Below are 20,328 nucleotides of genomic sequence, written 5' to 3'. Positions count from 1 at the left end.
TAGATTTCATCTGTCTTTCTCCCAATTTCTTACTATTTTACAGAAACCTTCTTCCTATCACTCACGTGTGTATAGAAGAAGGAGAAAAGCCCATGGTGGTACTGCCTTACATGAATTGGGGGAATCTTAAGTTGTTTTTACGGCAGTGCAAATTAGTGGAGGCCAACAATCCTCAGGTGAGACATATTTGCCCAAATACTAATTATTTGCTAGTATTTATGATAATAGTTTTTGAAAGTATAATCAGATATTAACAGTCTTAGATATACACTGCTTAAAGATCTTCAAAAAGAAACTGAAACGGAGCCAGACGATGTTTATAGCCTGCTGATTTAAAGGAAAACGAAGATGGTGTATGCTTCCGTATTTTTACAGGTCTAATTCTAAACCCCATTCGACCAGCTAAGGACCTCTTACCTTACACTAGGCTGATGCTAAGGTTTTTTCCTTGTAATTTCACTGTATGTTTATTCATAGCCACCTCAGACTGTAACACCATCCCAGTCATTCTCCTGAGAACTCTCCAAAGACGCTTGTTGTCCTAGGCCTCCTTTCTAGGTATGGGAACAGACTTTTCAGAGGTATTTGGCTTATATTGTGATGACTGGAGATCAAGGACAGTGCCTAGGCTGTTCAAGCCTCACAGTCAGGCTCTAGTGGCTCATGCCTCATGCCCATAATCTTAGTTACTCAAGAGGCTAAGATTGAGGATCACAGTTGGAAGCCAGCCTGAGCAGGAAAGACTGTGAGCCTCTTATCTCCAGTTAACCATCAACAAGCAGAAATAGAGCCATGGCTCAAGGGGTAGAGTACCACCCTTGAGTGAAAAAGCTGAGGGACACAGCACCCAGGCCCTGAGTTCAAGCTCTAGTACTGACATGTAAAATCCAAAGTAATTAATTAATACTCAGTGTATAGATAAAAAGTATTTTGGAAGCTGGGCACTGGTGGCTCACGCCTGTAATTCTGACTACTCAGGAGGCTGAGATCTGTGGATCACAATTCAAAGCCAGCCCGGCAGGAAAGTCCATGAGATTCTTATCTCCAATAAACCACTAGAAAACCGGAAGTGGTACTGTGGCTCAAGCGGTAGAGCGCTTGCCTTGAGCTGAAGAGTGCCGGGACAGCGCCCAAGCCCAGAGTTCAAGCCCCATGACCACCAAAAAAAAGAAAAAAAAGTATTTTGGGGTAGAATAGGCTTGTGGAATAAAATCAGTAGCCACTAGCACAAGCTTTGTACCATCTACAGACTTTGTCATCTTTCTCTCACCACAGGCAATCTCTCAACAAGACCTGGTACACATGGCTATTCAGATTGCTTGCGGAATGAGTTACCTGGCCAGAAGGGAAGTGATCCACAAGGACCTGGCTGCCAGGAACTGCGTGTAGGTGCCATGAGTTTGTCATCATCTTGGGCAGTCCTCCTTGGATTTTGAGGTCCAGAGGTCACAGTAGGTCTCGGGTTATGTTCGAGTCTTAACCGCAATAGCTGGATTGCCTCTGATGGTCATTTTTTTACCTTTCAGCATTGATGACACCCTTCAAGTTAAGATCACAGACAATGCCCTCTCCAGAGACTTGTTCCCCATGGACTACCACTGTCTGGGGGACAATGAGAACAGGCCAGTTCGATGGATGGCTCTCGAAAGTCTGGTTAATAATGAGTTCTCCAGTGCTAGCGATGTGGTAAGTGCGAGGACCCCTAGAGAGTAACAGAACGAATATCCTATTTTATAATGCTTTGCCGTTGTTGTACTTTTATGTTGAAATCTAATAATTCCCTAAAATTTTTCATTGAGAAGCAAGTGTAATTAGTTGCTAAGTTGACCCAGCAGTATGTGATCGATATCATTTTATCCTCTCATCTACCACGGGAGGGCGCTGCTAACCTTGGTAGGCACTGTCCTCCCAGTTTAAAGGTGAGGCTATGGAGGGTTAGACAGGATACAGTAAGTGATATTTTCTCCTTTTTTTTTTTCTTTTTTGGTCAGTTGTAGGGCTTGACTCACAGCCTGCGCACTGTCCCTAACCTTTGTTTTGCTCAAGGCTAATGCTCTACCACTTTGAGCCACGCACCACTTCTTTTTATTTATTTATTTTTTTCTGGTGGCTAATTGGAGATAAAGTCTCACACTTTTCCTGACTGGGCTGGCTTTGAACCACAATCCTCAGAGCTCAGCCTCATGAGTAGATAGGATTACAGGTGTGAGCAACCATCGCTTGGCTATATAAATTCTTTATACTTGGTGTTGTATTGTTTAAGAAGCCACATTTACTTAGTCATTTTATTTTATTTTTTCTTCTTCTTATTTATTTATTTATTTATTTATTTATTTATTTTTATGTTTTTTGGGTCCGGTCGTGGGGCCTGAACTCTGGGCCTGGGCACTGTCCCTCAGCTCTTCAGCTCAAGGCTAGCGCTCTACCACTTGCCACAGCGCCACTTCCGGCTTTTTTCTTTTTGTTTATGTAGTGCTGAGGAATCGAACCCAGGGCCTCATGCATGCAAGGCAAGCGCTCTACCACTGAGCCACCTTCCCAGCCCTCATTTTATTTTTTTAATTACTGTTACTTCTTAGTCTAGTTTAGAAGATTATTCTAAATGGGCTGTGCAACATGGTTGGGCATGCCTGTTTTCCCAGCGGCTCTAGAGGCAGAGAAAGGAGGATATCGAGATTGAAACTAACTTGGACAATCAGTGAGACCTTATCTCAGAAACAAAGTAAAATAGGACTGGGACAGAGGTCAAGCGACTGAGCCGCTTGTCCAGCCAGTGAGCATGAGGCCTTGGGTTTGATCCTTGGGGGACAATGACGGATTTTCCATTCTCATGGCTGCTGTACAGTATATCTGTATATTTAAAGATGAGGTAAAACGTTTGCTTATAAAGTCCTCTAACAGGGCTGGGAAGGTGGCTCAGTAGTAGAGTGCTTGCCTTGCATGTGTGAGGCTCTGGGTTCAATTCCTTAGCACCACATAAGCAGATAAAGCCGGAAGTGGCGCTGTGGTTCAAGTAGTAGAGCGCTAGCCTTGAGCTGAACAGTGCCCAGGCCCAGGGTTCAATCCCCATGACTGACAAAATTAAAAAAATTCCATATGTAAAATCTTCTAGAATAATTTGGTCCAAAATGCCAATTTAGGCTTAAAATGTATCTGGTGTCTCAGTGTATTTTATTTATTATTTAATACTGAAAGTTTGTGCACTTTAAGGATTTCTCTTTTAATGGTATGTTATACTAAACAGTAATTCTGCTACTCCATTAGTTATATTCACTGGTGTGCGGTCTTTCCCGTACATTAGTTTCCATGGACCGCTATAACAGATTTCTACAGCCTTAGTGGATTAAAAGAACAGAGGTTGATTGACGTACTCTGTCTTAAAAATAATACGTTACATCTCTAGGCTTTGCTTTAATAATTATTACTTGAAAGATCTCAATATTTCAATATGTCAAGATTCTCATAATGGGAACATTGACTTTTAACTTTCGGGTTTAGGAAATATATGTATAACTGATTTGACTGGTTATAAATGTCTTTCTGATATTATTCTAAGATGTGACCTCATCAAGACATTCTTGATGTCTGGATTGTTTTTATTGTTTTCAACAGATTCGGGTACAATCGTTGGGCTTTTGTTTTGTTTTGTTTTTTTTGTATGTGTGTGTGACTTTCTTTTCCCTTATTTGAGAATTTGATTTATGTCTTCTTTGAACCCTTTGGCTAATCATACCAATTTGTGTAATACTGCTATTAAGATATCTATCTCCTATTAACAGACTAAATGCAATCAGAACAGCACAGTTGTTGGTTTTCTTATCTTATTATGTAGTATTATAAAGCTTTTCTTGGGAAAAACAAGTCAAAGAAACACCTTTCCTGCAAATTCTTATCGGTATGGGCGTATGGCAATGAAATGAAGAGATACTTTAAAGCCTTGAATGATTTTTAGGATATAAAAATGTGTCCCTTTGAGCCTTTATTTTTTTGTGGATGTTAATGACCACCCAGAAGGAAGAGAATTTGTGAAGGGATCCCAAGCTTGCGTCTGTCAAATATTACTTCTTATTCTTATTTGCTCAGTACCACGGTCATCCCTATTTCCTTAGCACAATTGAAGAAACCTTCAGATTTATAAAACACCACAAGGAGTAGTGGTTGAACTACTGTGGTATCACAGAGAAAGCTAGAGGTACCAAAGTGCAGAAAACTTTTCTTGTTGTTTTTAGAGCGATGCTTAGGTTTCTAGTAGTTATTTCCTTCATGGTGAAAGAATTTATACATCAGAAATCTTAGATTCCTATTTAAGTACTAAATTAAGAGGAAATGACAGACTTTAAGAAAAATTTAGAGGTAAAGGATCTTTTCAGGCCTTAGTATTTAAAATATAAGAAGGAGCACTGGTGGCTCTCGCTTGTAGCCCTCACCATCACGAGGCTGAGATCTGAGGATTGTGGTACAAAGCCAGCTGAGGGCAGCTAAGTCTGTGAGACTGTTATCTCCACTTAAGCACCAAGAAAGATGGAAGAGGAACTGTGGCTCAAGTGAACAACAACAAAAAAAACTCTGGGACAGCACCCGGGCCCTGAGTTCAAACCCCAGACTGACACAAAAAATTTTAAGATATGATATTAATAATATCAAGATACTATTTTGCTTTATTAAGTGCTATCATTTTAATTGACCTGATACTTCCATGGAATGAAGAGCATAGTTTTATGTTTTTTGTTTTTTGTTTTTTTTTTTTTTGGTCGGTCGTGGGGCTTGAACTCGGGGCCTGAGCGCTGTTCCTCAGTTCTTCAGCTCAAGGCTAGCGCTCTACCACTTGAGCTACAGTGCCACTTCCCATAGTTTATGTTAGGAATAGTTAATCTGTCTTCAGAGCCAAACGGTTGTTCATTGATTAAATAGCTGTCCTTAGTATATTTTCTGTAGCTCATTCACCTTCAGGATGTTATTCTTGGTCTTATTCATCTTTTTGTCTTTACATGGCATAAAGAATAAGGGAGCTTTCTAGGGTAGTTTTTGAACTTAGGGCCCAGATGCCATCCCGTAGCTTTTTTGCTCAAGGTTGGCCCTTTTAACACTTGAGCCACAACCTCACTTCTGGCTTTTTTGTTAGTTAATTGGGGATGAGTCTCACAAACTTCTGCTGGGGCTGGCTTCTACCACGATGCTCAGATCTCAACCTCCTGAGTGGCTAGAATTATAGTCGTGAGCCACTGGTGCCCAGTTTTGGAGTCTTTTATGAAGGCACCAATCTTACTCTCTTGAGTAAGATCTCCACCATTGTGACCTAATTAATTAATCATTCCTCAAAGGCATTTGGTCTGTAACATTTCACTGGTGGTCTGCCAAATTCACATCCTCTTCACCTGTACAATGTTCGTTCCTTCGACTGTTAGACTTGAAAGTCTGAACTCATTCGACCACTAGCTTCTGAGTCTAAAATGTAAAAGCTAAAAGCTCATCTAAATGTTTTCTGTCTGGTGTTAGTGAGCCTCAAGATATGGTTTGTCTCCAGCAAAATTCTTCTCTTGCTCTGAACCTGGGCAACTAGGTAAGCTATGAATTACAGTGAAGGGACAAATTTAGGTAGTCATATCTGTCCCCAAAGGCAGAACTAGAAAAGAAAACACGATTGTAAGTCCAAACTCTAAGAAGCGAATGACATTAAACTTTGAAGAGTCGAGAATAATTCTCTAGTTGGGTATTCTGCCTTCTCGGCCACTGGCAGCACCACAGCCAGTTAGGCAGGTTCCTTGAGGTGGGAGCCCCTTCCAGACGGGGCAGAGTTAACTTTTCTATAGCTGAGTGAGAGTAACTGAAGAGGTGGAAAGCAGAACTGGATATTGCTGGGGGAGGGTTGTGTGTGTGTGACTGAATCATGTACTGAAGCCAGCCTGGCATTTTAATTTGACTGGAAATCTCTTAATTCAGTGACCTCAACTTTAGTCAGTATACCAGCTAGGCGCTGGTGACTCACACCTGTCATCCCAGCTACTCAGGAGGAGGCTGATATGGAGGATCATGGTTTGAAGCTAGCCTGGGCAGAAAAGTGCCCGTGAGACTCTTTATCTCCAATTAAGCATCAAAAGTACTGAAAGTGGAGCTGTAGCTCAACTGGTAGAGCACTAGCCTTGAGCAAAAAAACCTCAGGGACAGTGCCCAGATCCTGAGTTTAAGCCCTAGATCTGGCACCAAAAACAACAACAGCAAAAACATTGTTAGTCTATAAATGCCCTCTCGATAGATATAGCCAAAATCTCTCACAAAATTCGGGAAAAATTAGCTTGACCTTCTTACTGCTTACTTTCTAACTACGTCAAACAGAAGGAAATTATAGAATAGGTCTGTCTAGATTTTAAATGGTTTAGTTATCAGAAGACTTGAGAGAACAAATTTTCCACAAATCATCCTTGTCTCATTGGTCATGAGTTTTCATTTTTAATGATTGATTAGACATCATGTAATGAATCACTTTTGTTGGTTTTTAAAGGAATGAACGTGCAGTGTAGCTTTTAGCTTGATTGTTCTCTTTTTCATAGTATTTTTAAATGCTGCAGCCTGTACAAGACAATCTTAGGGGACTAGCAGTAATAATATCCAAATATGGTGAAAGAGGTAATCTCTCCCCCCCCCCCCCAAGTGCCAGGCTTTGAGTATACCGGGCAAATGCTATGCTATAGTCACAGCTCAAGAAAAGTGAGGTTACTAGTCAGCCTGTCACATTGTATTGTTATATTACCTGTGGATAGCTCCAGGTCAGCATTACCCAGCAGGACTGTCAGAGTCCGTCCTAGTCAAAAGATGTTATGCTCTATCTCCATTGTCCACTGCCAATATTTCCCAGTACCAGTATTTCCTTGTCACCATTTCCCGTTGTTTCTTCCTCCAAAATATAAATTGTTTCTTCCTTTAGTTCTGCCATGGTCAGTGGACAAGAACCAGCCCACCCTGTCTCATGAAGAAGGAATGGAAACATCTTTTTTCAGTCAGCCTTCTCAGTTTATCTGTGTAGTGAATTATCCACTCTAGAACTTAGATACTATTTAGAAGATAAGTTTTATCCTTACTGTGCACTATCAGTTGTAAGATATCACAGAGTAAATTTTTGTGATGTTATTTTTTGTTTTGTTTTCTTTTTTCTTTTTTTTTTTTCTTTTCTTTTCTTTTCTTTTCTTTTCTTTTTTTTTTTTTTTTTTTTGCTCAAGGCTAGTGCTCTACCACTTTGAACCACAGCTCCACTCCCAGTTTGGGGGTAGTTATTTGGAGATAAGAATCTCACAGCTTTTCCTGCCTAGGCTGGCTTTGAACCACTGTCCTCAGATCTCAGCCTCCTGAGTAGCTTAGGATGACAGGCGTGAGCCACCAGTGCCCAACTCAGAGTAAGATTTTTTTTTTTTTTTTAATTTTTTTGGTCGGCCGTGGGGCTTGAATCTAGGCCTGGGCGCTGTCCCTCAGCTCTTCAGCTCAAGGCGAGCACTCTACCACTTGAGTTACAGCGCCACTTCCGGTTTTCTGGTGGTTTATTGGAGATAGGAGTCTCACGATCTCTCCTGCCCGGGCTGGCTTTGAACCGCGATCCTCGGATCTCAGCCTCCTGAGTAGCTAGGATTACAGGCGTGAGCCACCAGCGCCCGGCTTTCAGAGTAAGATTTTAAAATAGGAAAATAATTGGATGTAAGTACACACTGCCATTTAGCTTTTATTAATTTGAAATAGTGTTGATTCTTTTGTGTTGGTGGTGTCAAAACAAAGCATGAGGCTTGAAATCATCTTAGCGTTTTAAAGGGAATAGAATACCCCAGTAAATTTAAAGGAAATTGTAGTAGGTGCCAAGTCACTGGGGATGTTAAAATTATATGTCCATCTAACTATTCCCTCTCTCCCCCTTCCTCCCAGAGTATGAACTGGGCATTGCTCTACTGATAATGACTGTCAGCGAAAACGATTCTAGGTCCTGAGATGCTGGACCTGAGACTGCTTGCTTGCTGGGAAGCATTCCACCACTTGAGCTATATGACCCCAACTCATTTGCTTTTGTTTTTTAGTTATGGTCTTGGTAGCTTAGCCATGGCCCCAGACTTCAGCTTCTGCTTCCACTTCATAACTATCTGCGGTGATGGTCTGCGCCACCACACTCAGCTATAGACTTTTTTTTTTTTTTTTTTTTTTTTTTTTTTTTTTTTTTTGGTCCAGTCGTGGGGCCTGAACTCTGGGCCTGGGCGCTGTCCCTCAGCTCTTCAGCTCAAGGCTAGCACTCTACCTCTTGAGCCACAGCGCCACTTCTGGCTTTTTTTCTTTTTGCTTATGTGGTGCTGGGGAATCGAACCCAGGGCCTCATATATGAAAAGCAAGCGCTCTACCACTGAGCCACCTTCCCAGCCCCAGCTATAGACTTTTATAAACACGAATATTCTGCTTTCTTGAGAGTTAAGTTGAACTGCTCTTTGGGGCCTATAGCTGTCTGTAGGCAACCGTTTTATATGTCACTTCTTTGTGCCACTGCTCTTCTTTTCAGTGGGCCTTCGGAGTGACACTGTGGGAGCTCATGACCCTGGGCCAGACCCCCTACGTGGACATCGACCCCTTTGAGATGGCCGCGTACTTGAAAGATGGCTACCGGATAGCCCAGCCCATCAACTGTCCTGACGAACTGTGAGTTGTTCTTGATCTCGAAGACTTGAGTTTTATTCCATCTACTTCATTGTCATAAAAGAAAAAGAGCAGGCTTCCATGTTTGTACAGGATATGGAAGCCTACCCTTTGAGAATATTGACACTTTAGACTTGAATTAGGCACTTGTACAATCCACACTCACATTCTCTTACTCTTTTCATGCACCTGACCTGACCTGTTGCATTTGTGGCATGTGATATGCGTGCTACAGAGCAGTCTGAGAGTGGAATGTAACGGAGAGAAAAATGACAAGAGTTTCATCCTGACTTGCTTAACAGACTTAAGAACGAGTGCCGTCAGAGCCTTTCTCATCGGCACCCTGCCTTGTCACGTTGACACCTGGCAGTGGACGCCTAGGGGCGATGCTCTGGGCTAGTGAGGACATAGTTGCTTCAGCCTCCTGTGTTCATCAGATGACTAACCTCACATATCATAGGTATGGGTGGCAGGGGCTGAGCAGAGCAGGGCAGCAGCTATATCCAGGCTTCCTGGATAGCACTTCCAGCTTCTTCCTCTCAGAACTTACAGGACAACACGAGTTGTTACTTCAGCTGTCTCATATGTTCATGTGTACATGTGTCTGCTGAAGTCTTTTGGTTATGATACTGTGAAGAATTGAAATCCACATGTATTAGCCAGATCATTCCTTTTAGCTTCTTTTTCCACTCTTGAACTGTGAACGTGTGGTAAAATTGATCTTTTTTTTTTTTTTTTGTCATGGGGCTTGAACTCTGGGCCTGGGCGCTGTCCCTCAGCTCAAGGCGAGCGCTCTACCACTTGAGCTACAGCGCCACTTCCAGCTTTCTAGTGGTTTTTATTGGAGATAGGAGTCTCACGGTCTTTTCCTGCTGGCTTTGAACCAAGATCCTCAGATCTCAGCCTCCTGAGTAGCTAGGATTACAGGTGTGAGCCACCGGCGCCCAGCAAATTGATCTATTTTTAACGTTATCTTCTCCGTATCTGCTGTGGATATCGAGCATAACTGACATCAGATCAACCGAAAGGTAGGAAGTGCCGTGTGATCATGAGCCGGTTTTGCTATTGTTGTTACTGTAGATTTGCTGTCATGGCCTGTTGCTGGGCCTTAGATCCGGAGGAGAGGCCCAAGTTTCAACAGCTGGTCCAGTGTCTCACAGAGTTCCACGCCGCCCTGGGAGCCTACGTCTGACTTTGCAGGGTCCCATCTCATCAGAAGAAGATGGCCACCGTGGAGGCTTGGAACGTCACGCAGTGCCAGCAGAAGCACGTCTGTCTTCCAGAACACCGTGCCTTACCGATAATCTAGAGTCGGAACTTTTTAAAGAGAAACTTAATAATGTGGGGTATTTTCTAAATATCACTTTTATTAGGTTGTACTGAAAGGGGTTTTGTAAATTTTTTGGCCAAAAATTTTTTAAAGCATAATTACTTTGGACTAGAGGTGCATTCTTACAAAATAAACAGTTTTTTAAATTGTTTAGACACAGATATTTGGAATAGCTATCTTAGTGCCAACCGCTTTGTATGTCTTTACTTCATTGAGGTAACGTAGGTGACTCACCTTTAAAGTTGAATATTTTTATCACTACTCTCGGGAATGGTTTGTCTTCAAAGATGCAGAACTTTTCTCAGGAAAGAAAAAAAACCAGCTTAAAGTGATGATTTGATTTGCTTTTTGCAAAAAAAAAGTTATCAGGAAGAAAATCTAGAGAGAAATGGCATTTTTAAAAATGCTTGTGAGGAACAGACCAACCTTATGTGGAAATTATTTCTTTTGTGTTAGAGAAAATGGAGTTCTGCTTTCTAAGAGGAGCAGGTACTGAGTTCATCGCATCTTAAAATTGTTCTTAGAAATTAGCTTTCCTGTGAGCCAGAAGAGGGTCAGATGAGGAGGAAGCAGCGGGGACTTTATTTATTTTTACTCTCTGGGAAAGGAGACGGTGCAGTTCCAGAAAGTGAAATCACGTTTCTAAGGCTAAGATTCCCATTTATTGCACCTAGAATCGTGCTATGCACAGTGTGGGTGCCTGAGTTTGTTGTGGGTTTTTGTTTTTGTTTGGTTGTTTTTTGTTTTTATTTTGTAAACTGGTAAATTTTGTGCTTATCTTCAAGGCTGGCTTAAGTGTAAAATTGTTTTATAAAACATTTTTAAAAATTAAAGGATTTGTTTTATAGTACGGCGGTGTTGAAAATATTTTTGGTGTTTTTTTTCCTTTGTAGGTTAAACAGGTGACGTTCTATAATAAAGAATTACTGCTTAGTGCAAAAGAGTGACTACAGGACATAAGGAATCTCTGAATGGCACCCGAGGAGTAAGGGAGGACACTCAACACAGCATAAACCCGAAGGGATTCAGGCTATTTGAACGGATGTGGTTGAACCAGTGCCTGAGGAAAGTCACTGGTTTGACCAGGCCGGAGCTGCCACGGAGTCGCCGGAGCTGGGGAGCGGGTGGTGGACGTTTAGTGTCCCAAGTGCTGAGGGCATCTAGGCGACCCGAAAGCAGGCTTGCCTGAGGAGTCCCAACGGGCCACTGAACACAAGCTATGCACAGGCCCATCCAGAGAGCCCAGGTACCTGCACCAGCAGGACACCAGTCTTATCAGCAGGGCCGTGGAAAGGTTTTTATTTAAAAAAAAAAAAAGTTAAACATTTACTTAGTAATATGTCATATGAAGTTATTAGACTTTATTTCATGTTTTCATTTAGACAATATTTGTACTCATGGGAGGTTAACATTTGTACTGATACAAATTTACATAGTATACATCTAAAGAATACTGATTAACTTGAGAACAAGATACTGTGCTAGAGACCATGATGGGCTCATGAAGAAAGTAGAAGCCAGGTGGCGGCGGCTCACACCTGTCATCCTAGCTGCTCGGGAGGCCAAGAGCTGAGGATCACAGTTCAAAGCCAGCCTGGGACAAGAAAGTCCGTGAGACTCCTATCTCCAACAAACCACCAGAAAACCAGAAGTGACGCTGTGGTTCAGGTGGTAGGGTGCTCACCTTGAGCTGAAGAGCTGAGGGACAGCGCCCAGGCCCAGAGTTCAAGCTCCATGACCGACAACAAAAAAAGGAAGGGTCTAAGAAGGTAGCTTAGTGGTACAGTGCATGAGGGAGGCCCTGGGTTCGATTCCTCAGCACCACATAAGCAGAAAAAGCCAGAAGTAGCACTGTGGCTCAAGTGGTAGAACACTCGCCTTGAGCTGAAGAACTGAGGGACAGTGCCCAGACCCAGAGTTCAGCCCCCACAACCGACCAAAAAATAAAATAAACTAGAGAAAGACCTTATTTTCCCTTTGTGTGGGAAGTGGTACTGAATCCCATTTCCTAAACTTGTGAGAGTTAGGTTGCAATCTCTTCATCTCTAAAACACAATGCTATGCAAGGGAGCTATGGAAAAACTAATATTTATATCTGCTTCTGAATCTTAACATTGTTTAAATACACTGGCGGAGTCACATCCCATGGGACAGGAGCTAAAGTTCCTTCCAAAGGGTAATAGGACACACGGGCGGGAGGCCAGGGCTGGCAACGAAGCAAGCTGAGGAACTCAGAGAGGTCTGAAGTGGCCGGCAAAGGTGGAGTGGGGAAAGCCTCTTGGAGTGACGCCAATCCAGGTTTCCACGGTGTCTGGCAGACCAGGCTCTTCTCTTCCTTTTCCTGCTTTCCCAGAAGCAGTGAGAAGCCCATAGGGAACATTTACCACAAGACATTTCTGCCAGGCTGACCCTGAGTTCCTGTCAAGTGAAGTAAAGCTGCACCTCACCTTTCAGTGAAGTCACTTGGGGGCTTGTGGGATAGGAACGGGGCAGAGGAACACAGCCTAGAAATTCCAATACAGAACTCAAAACACAACATACCGAGTGTTGTATGTCCTGAAGATGACATTATAGTCAGATCAAAGCCGTTTTGGCTAGATACAAGTTGGGGCTAGAAGAACTTTTTTACAGATATTAACTGGTACTTTTCTGTAGTCAAGACCCCTACTTACTTTTTTTTTTTTTTTTGTCAGTCGTGGGGCCTGAACTCTGGGCCTGGGTGCTGTCCCTCAGCTCTTCAGCTCAAGGCTAGCGCTCTACCACTTGAGCCTCAGCCCTACTTCCGGCTTTTTTTCTCCTTATGTGGTGCTGAGGAATCGAACCCAGGGCCTCATGCATGTGAGGCAAGCACTCTACCACTAAGCCACCTTCCCAGCCCGACAGTTTACTATTATTGGAGCATAGTATTCTAGGCAGTGGCAGGAGGTAAGGTTGCAGAGGCAGACAGCACATGTGTCATGAGTGTAAGGTCCATTCCTGGACGGCGAACAGACCTCGCCCAGTACCTGCGTTACCTAGGCAACTGGGACACCTGGAAGAGGTCATATCCGCATCTGCTGAGGTCACATCTGAATTTGATGTGGCCACACCTTTCCCCGCCCATACCCTACATAAGGCCTAGCCCAGGCCCAGACGCTCTCTGGCTGCTTTTTCTTGCTCTCTCTGTTCTATTCTAGCTCTCTCTCTGTTCTTTTCTTGCCCTCTCTCTTTCCCAGCCACGTGGAGTGCCAACCTTGCCTGGTCCCAGCAGGTCTACCCCTTACCTGAATACCACGTGAGTGCTACTGTTCTTACCCCTCTCTCTGCTCTTTTCTGGCTCTTTTCTCTCTCTTTCCTCTCTTCCCAGCTCTCTCTCATTCCCAGGCCTTTCCCAGCCACGTGGAGTGCCAACCTTGCCTGGTCCCAGCAGGTCTACTGAATAAACCTACCCCTTACCTGAATACCACGTGCGTGCATGGTGCAGTTCTTACTCGGCTACCTCTTTTTAAAAACCTAACAATGAGGACCCCATGTTTAGAAGTTTAGACTCTATTGTGGAGGTAAGTAAAAGGCTTCCTTTGGGTGGGGATGTTTCAGTAATGATAATGGTAAGTTACTGTTGCTCACAGGACATCAGGCACTATACTGTGAGCTATCTCACGTGATCGTGACACTATTGTGGAGTTAGCTTCCCATTTCTATCCTGTTTAGAGAGCATGCACAAGTAATACACAGTGGAAGCGTGATCATAATTCCCTGGTCTGAATACCTACTTATACCATTGGGATGAGAGGAAAGGCTTGCAAGAACAGGCCAGGTTATTTCAGTCACTTCTATTTGATCAACTCTATTTAATAATCAACTCTCAAGTATCTCTGATGATGCAAGAGATGGTACTTTTGGGTGGGAGTGAGAGGTTAATTAGGAGCTTATAAGCATTATAAAGAGTTGGAAGCCTATACCAAGGGAAACTTGAGGTTGACCAGAATAAGGAAAAGTAGAACTGACTGTGGCTGGCCACAAGGTACTGCCCTGGTTGGTTATGTTTTTCTCCACAACATTGGTTGTAGTGGTATCAGCTCTGACAAAGAGTAGATTAAATGAATATTTGCTGCTTTCTCACAGTGCAGTCCAAAGGAGGGAGGGTTCATTATGAGATTCTTGAGGCTGGAAGTGATTGACAGGTCAACAATAACCACTGTTATTCAAGGATGATCCCTGAAAGTAACCCAGGAGCCTAGTGCCTCCAGTCACGAAGGTAGCATTCCCAAGGCCTTCCTCACTCATCTAGACTCCAGAAAGTTGACCCAGCATAATACAATTTGTATTTCTTGATGTAGTCTGCCTCCAAAATCCGAACCAAATCCAATGCCAAAATAAGCGCTCTGACATTGCTTGGGGGGCAGGTCCCTGGCCCAGTCGGGGGAACAGAGGGATGGGAGGTGCCTTGGTAAACCATAAAACAACCACAGGCATGTTACCTGACTGTTTCACTGCTACAACCTAGAAGAGGTGTGTGAGTGAGAAGTAGGTCTTGCCTAAGAGGTGAAGCCGGTACCCCGGTAAAGTGTCCATGGGCAGAGTGGCTCCCCCACAGGGCAGCCTGATAAAAATGTCATCGAACTGCCAGCCCCTCATCCCCAGGGACCAAAGCCCTGCTGTTCCCTACAACCACAGCTGTCCCAGGAAGACCCTGGCTGCTTCTCTATCCCTGTGGGCTATGAAATCTGTGCCTCTTAGTGGGACACTTAAAAGGAAGCTGATATTCTTGTTTCTTTCCCCAGGCAAGTGCCTGAGAACCCAGTGCAAAGGCTTCTGGAATTTTGTGCACACCTGGCTGAGATAGTTGACTTCCTGGCCTGAGGACCTGCAGATTGGATAGCTATGGATCGAGCAGGTAGAGGCAACTTAAGAGATAGGTGCCAAGGAAGGGAGCCAGGCAGAGCGGCCAGAGGGGGGAGGAGTGTCAGGAGGACAGTGGGGTTGATTGGATGAAGGAGGGGAGAAGATAGCATGGAAAAACCTTTCCTTGGATCCTCACTTGCCTAGAGAGTTTTCTTAGTGACTTTGACATAATTGCAGATCGGATCCCACTTTAATGTTCTTCCAAGACCTTAGCTTTGCAATGAACAGCTTGCTCCTTTACTGGGAACGAAGTTTATTACTCTGTTCTCAGTCCCTTGGCTCTAGTTCTCTCAAGCCCTCTGACCCAGCTTTTGTGGCCTGCATTGACCCAGTTGCATTCTCTTTACCAGATATAAAGACTTTATCACCACCACCACTACACACCACAGCCAGCACCACCAACCCTTGATTGTTGGCTCTGCTGGCAAGATACTACATGGATGATAAGCATTCTGGAGAGATCCATCCAGTGTAAAAGTAGAAGTGAAATTAGAGACATTCCAAAATATTTGGGGCCTTGAAGAATCAGGAAATTGTTTTGAGCTGGGCACCAATGGCTCACGCCTGTCATCCTAGCTACTTAGGAGGCTGAGATCTGAGGGTCTTGGTTCAAAGCCATCCCAGGCAGGAAAGTTACCTCCAGATAACTATCAAAAAAGAAAGCCAAAAGTAGAGTTGTGGCTCACGTGGTAGAGTGCTAGCCTGGAGTGCAAACTCAGGGTGCCCAGGCTCTGAGTTCAAGCCCCAGGACTGGCACAAAAAAGTATTTTGAAGGACTAAATTAGATAACAACAGAATCTTTAAAAGCTTTTCAGCAACAAAGACTGGACACTTATCAACTGAATAAAGGCTCATGGCAAAAAATGTTTAGATTTGGCCTTTTTGTTCAAGCTACATAGGCATGGGATGGGGATGAAAAAGCAAATTAGGAGATTTTAAGAACTAAGCCCAGTAAATAGCTTTATACCTGAAACTGAAAGTAAATAGATTGCCAACCTAGCATGTGTTCGGAGGAGTTTTTAAAAAAAAAATTTTTTTTTGGTCCGGTCTTGGGGCCTGAACTCTGGGCGCTCTACCACTGAGCCACCTTCCCAGCCCCGGAATTTTTCATCTTGAATAGAAAATTTCATTATCAGGTAGGAATATACAGGCATGTTTGCCACCACCACAGAGAAAAACCACCACCACCACCATCAACAAAATCGGAATTAATAAGATGAAGTTGGGATGCCAAAGAGGTCTGTGTTTGCACCAGAAACATCAGAAAGAAGTGGCACAAAGAAAATTCCAGAAGTTTGCTGAAGGTCACTCAAGCATCCAGCTGAGAGCACTGATCCACATGTAAGAAAAAATTTCAAAAGGCAGGAGAAAGTATCAACCAAAATTGCCAGAGGGAAAATCCTTGTAGTGCCCACAGGGATGGAATTTTCCAGGTCGTAGGGCCTGAACTCTGGGCCTGGGCACTGCCCCTCAGCTCTTCAGCTCAAGGCTAGCGCTCTACCACTTGAGCCTAAGCCCCACTTCCGGCTTCTTTCTGCTTATGTGGTGCTGAGGAATCGAACCCAGGGCTTCATGCATGCAAGGCAAGCACTCTACCACTGAGCCACCTTCCCAGCCCCAGAATTTTTCATCTTGAATGGAAAATTTCATTATCAGGAATATACAGGTGTGTTTGCCACCACCACAGAGAAAAATTGTTCCCAGACTAAATGCTACTCTGGTTCCATATAACAAAGCTTAGGAGCAAATCTTAAAAGATTAAGTGGCTGTATGTAACTTAATTATGTCTTGCAAGGAAGGCTCATGAATACTTAGAAGAATGCAAAAATACTACCACCTAACAAGGTAAAATTTAAATTTAAAGATGATTATGTGATGTATGGTGTATATGTGTACACCGTTAAATAGACTGTGATAGACAATTTGCTCCAGGAAAGTTAGAATGAACTTGTGACTTTAAATGAGCATCATTATTCCACAACACTGTGAAATTAGGGAAATTATGTAATCAATCACAATTAAAAAAAAAAAAAACCTCAGGGAAGGGAGGGAGGGAAGGGATGGTAGAGGGAAAACAATGGAGGGGGTAACAATGCTCAATAGGAAGTGTACTCATTACCTTACTCATGTAACTGTAACCCTTTGTATAGTATCTTTACAATAAAATTTTTTTTAAAAAAAGATGATTATGTGAGAAGAGCAGGAGAAAGAAATCCATAATGAAGGGAAAAATCCATAGGAACTGATGGCCCAGAGCCTTCTGATAGAATCTGCTGGGTGCCAGCTAGGATTACACTTGTAATCCTAGCTACTCGTGAGGCTGAGATCTGAGGATCTGGCTCAAAGCCAGCTTGGCAGGAAAGACCATGAGCCTCTCATCTCCAATAAATGACCAGAAATCCAGAAGTGGCACTGTGGCTCAAGTGGTAGAGCACTTACCTTGAGCTGAAGAGCTGAGGGACAGTGCCTAGGCCCAGAGTTCAAGCTCCACAACTGTCAAAAAAAAAAGTACAGAAGGCAGAACCTTCACACCATTATCAGAACAATAATCCTTATCTTGAGGAGGACAGAAGGATGATTAAGAGAAGGAAATCTATAAAAACCCAAATTGAACTTAAAGACATGAAACTTAACCATGTCTGAGATACATTCAATGTTAGAAATGGCAGGTTGTATTGCGGAGAGAATATTAGTGGATCTGATGACAGAGTGGTAAAAGCTATTCAGAATGAACCACAAAAAGGGGAAACACTCCAAAACCTAATGTTAGGGAGAGAATGAGTTGTGGACGACTTCTTGCCCCCAGTATCCATGTAAGAGTCCCCGAAGAAGAGACAATTCTAATAGACTAATATCTACAATTTCTAAACCTAGAAAAAGTCAACACCGATACCCAAGGAACCCAGTGAACTCTGTGTAAGAAACAGAGGAAAACCATATCAAATACTTTTTTTTTTTTTTTTTTTTGGTTGGTCTTAGGGCTTGACCTCTGGGCCTGGGTGCTGTCCCTCAGCTCTTCAGCTCAAGGCGAGCACTCTACCACTTGAGCCACAGCACCACTTCCAATTTTCTGGTGGTTCATTGAAGATAAGAGTCTCGTGGACTTTCCAGGCTGGATTTTGAACCATGATCCTCAGATCTCAGCCTCGAGTAGCTAGGATTACAGGTGTGAGCCACTGGCACCCGGCATACCAAGTACTTAATAATTTATCATTCATAGATAGAGATGAAGAGAAACCCTGAACTGGAGAAAATGACAGATTTCTTGTTGAAATCAACAGAAGCCAGAAGTAATCAGCTCTTTTTAAAGACTTAACCTAGTGAAGGAGTCAACATGAAGCAGTTACAGAAGATGCACCATCAACCCTCTGTGTCTGTTTTACAATACAATGGGACCACTCTTCAGGAGGAGAAATGAAATAGAATAAATGAAGATACAAGGAAATTACATTTTCACAGATATTGAAAGAGCCAGAATCAAGTTGAAACCAGGAAGTAAACTGGAAAAGCAAATAAGCTCTTCTTTCTTGCCTTCGTTTCAATGTTAAGTTACAAATGAGGAGATCTAGGAGGAACTTTTCTTTTTTTTCCTTTGAAATGATTAAAAAAAAAAAAAAAGCCTGGGAACTCTTTCATGACTGGGTAGAGACAAAAAGAGTCAAAGGCATCTCTGACAAAACCACCAGAAAACCAGAAGTGGCGCTGTGGCTCAAGTGGTAGAGCACTTGCCTTGAGCTGAAGAGCTGAGGGACAGCGCCCAGGCCCAGAGTTCAAGCCCCAGGAATGAAAAAAAAAAAAAGTTCATCATCAAATATAGAATTATACTATATGAAAGACTAAGAGAAAGAAACCTTTGCAGCAGAATCAGAACAATTCCAACTAGAAGTCTGGATTTTCATAAAAGAAGCATGAATAATGGTCAACTTTTAAAATACCATTTTTTTGCATTAATCTCTTTAAAAGATATTTTTGTTCATTTTTGTTTTGTTTTTGCCAGATCTGGGATTTGAACTCTGGGCCTAGGTACTATGCCTGAGCTGCTTTTGCTCAAGGCTAGCACTCTACCACTTGAGCGACAGTGCCACTTCTGGCTTTTTTTTAGTAGTTTGTTGGAGAGGAAGAGTTTCACAGACTTTTTTTGCCTGTGCTGGCTTTGAACTGCAGTCCTCAGATCTCAGCCTCCTGAGTAGCTAGGATGACAAATACTGTACAAAATATTGTACAAAAATGATTGCAGGGGCTGGGAAGGTGGCTCAGTAGTAGAGCCGTTTGGCTTGCATGCATGAGGCCCTGGGCTCGATTACTCAGCACCACATAAAAAAAAGCCAGAAGTGGCGCTGTGGTTCAAGTAGTAGAGCACTAGCCTTGAGTTGAAGAGCTGAGGGACAGCATACAGGCCCAGAGTTCAAGCCCAATGCCTGGCCAAAAAATAATAATCACACTGTTAAAATTTCATACATGTATATAATGTACTTTGATCATATTTACCCTACCTCACTTGTCTCTTCCTCCATCTCTTCATACCTCCTTGTACTTTCATGTTCAAAAGCAAATTTCTAGAACATAATACAATATGGCATGGAGTTTATAGCATGGAAAAATGCACAACAAGAGAATCACAGGGCTGGGAATGTGGCTCAGTGGTAGAGTGCTTGCCTAGCATACATGAAGCCCTGGGTTCAATTCCTCAATACCTACATACACAGAAAAAGCCAGAAGTGGTGCTGTGGCTCAAGTGGTAGAGTGCTAGCCTTGAGCAAAAAGAAATTCAGCGACAGTATAGTATGTCCAGGCCCTGAGTTTAAGCCCCAGGACTGGCAAAAATAATAAATAACAGTTGCCTGGAGGGAAAAGAAAGATAAACATGATTATGAAGTTCTCACTATATGTGAAGTGGTATGTGAACACTTGAAAGTAGACTGACAAATCCATGGGTGCTGTAAATTTGACAGAATCTTACACGTTGAGGAATTCTTGAGAAGAGATGAAATTTTTTGAACAGATTCTTAGAAGGTAAAAGAAAAAAGGAGGTCTGGGAAGGTGGCTCAGTGGTAGAGTGCTTGCCTTGCATGCACAAGGCCCTGAATTGGATTCCTCAGTACCACATAAGCAGAAAAAGTCAGAAGTGGCACTGTGGCTCAAGTGGTAGAACATGCTCCTTGACCTGAATTGCTGAGGGACAGCGCCCAGGCCCAGAGTTCAAGCCCCAGGACTGGCAAAAAAAAAAAAAAAAGAAAACTTCATGTATCCTCTGGTGATTGGGAAAGCTGACATCAATACCATATCTGTACCAGTATAACCAAGAAAAAACACACATGCTCACATTTGATGCCTTTCATGTGATTGTCAGCCATAGTATTTTTACCCTCTCTGTCATGCTAATAATTTTCAAAAAATAAATTAAAAGCAGACAATCTACTTAGGTATGATCATGAAACAAAATGTTCTCAAATGTT

General features: G+C 42.9%; 1 protein-coding gene across 1 annotated transcript in view; it reads left to right on the top strand.

The window, feature by feature from the left end:
• Positions 1–10,838, top strand: part of Ryk (receptor like tyrosine kinase) — a 69,291-nt gene extending 58,453 nt beyond the window's left edge. The window contains exons 11-15 of the mRNA XM_070005443.1: positions 44–176; positions 1,276–1,385; positions 1,527–1,686; positions 8,525–8,661; positions 9,739–10,838. Of these exons, the coding sequence (XP_069861544.1) occupies positions 44–176; positions 1,276–1,385; positions 1,527–1,686; positions 8,525–8,661; positions 9,739–9,850 (652 nt within the window). The 3' untranslated portion in view covers positions 9,851–10,838. The remainder of the gene's footprint in view (positions 1–43; positions 177–1,275; positions 1,386–1,526; positions 1,687–8,524; positions 8,662–9,738) is intronic.
• The last annotated feature ends 9,490 nt before the right edge of the window (positions 10,839–20,328 follow it).

The sequence above is a fragment of the Dipodomys merriami genome, unplaced genomic scaffold, assembly GCF_024711535.1.
Source record: "Dipodomys merriami isolate MVZ:Mamm:240054 unplaced genomic scaffold, mDipMer1.0.p SCAF_68, whole genome shotgun sequence".
Taxonomy (NCBI): Eukaryota; Metazoa; Chordata; class Mammalia; order Rodentia; family Heteromyidae; genus Dipodomys; species Dipodomys merriami.
Note: the sequence above shows the minus strand (reverse complement) of the source record. Positions and strands in the feature narration are given on the sequence as shown.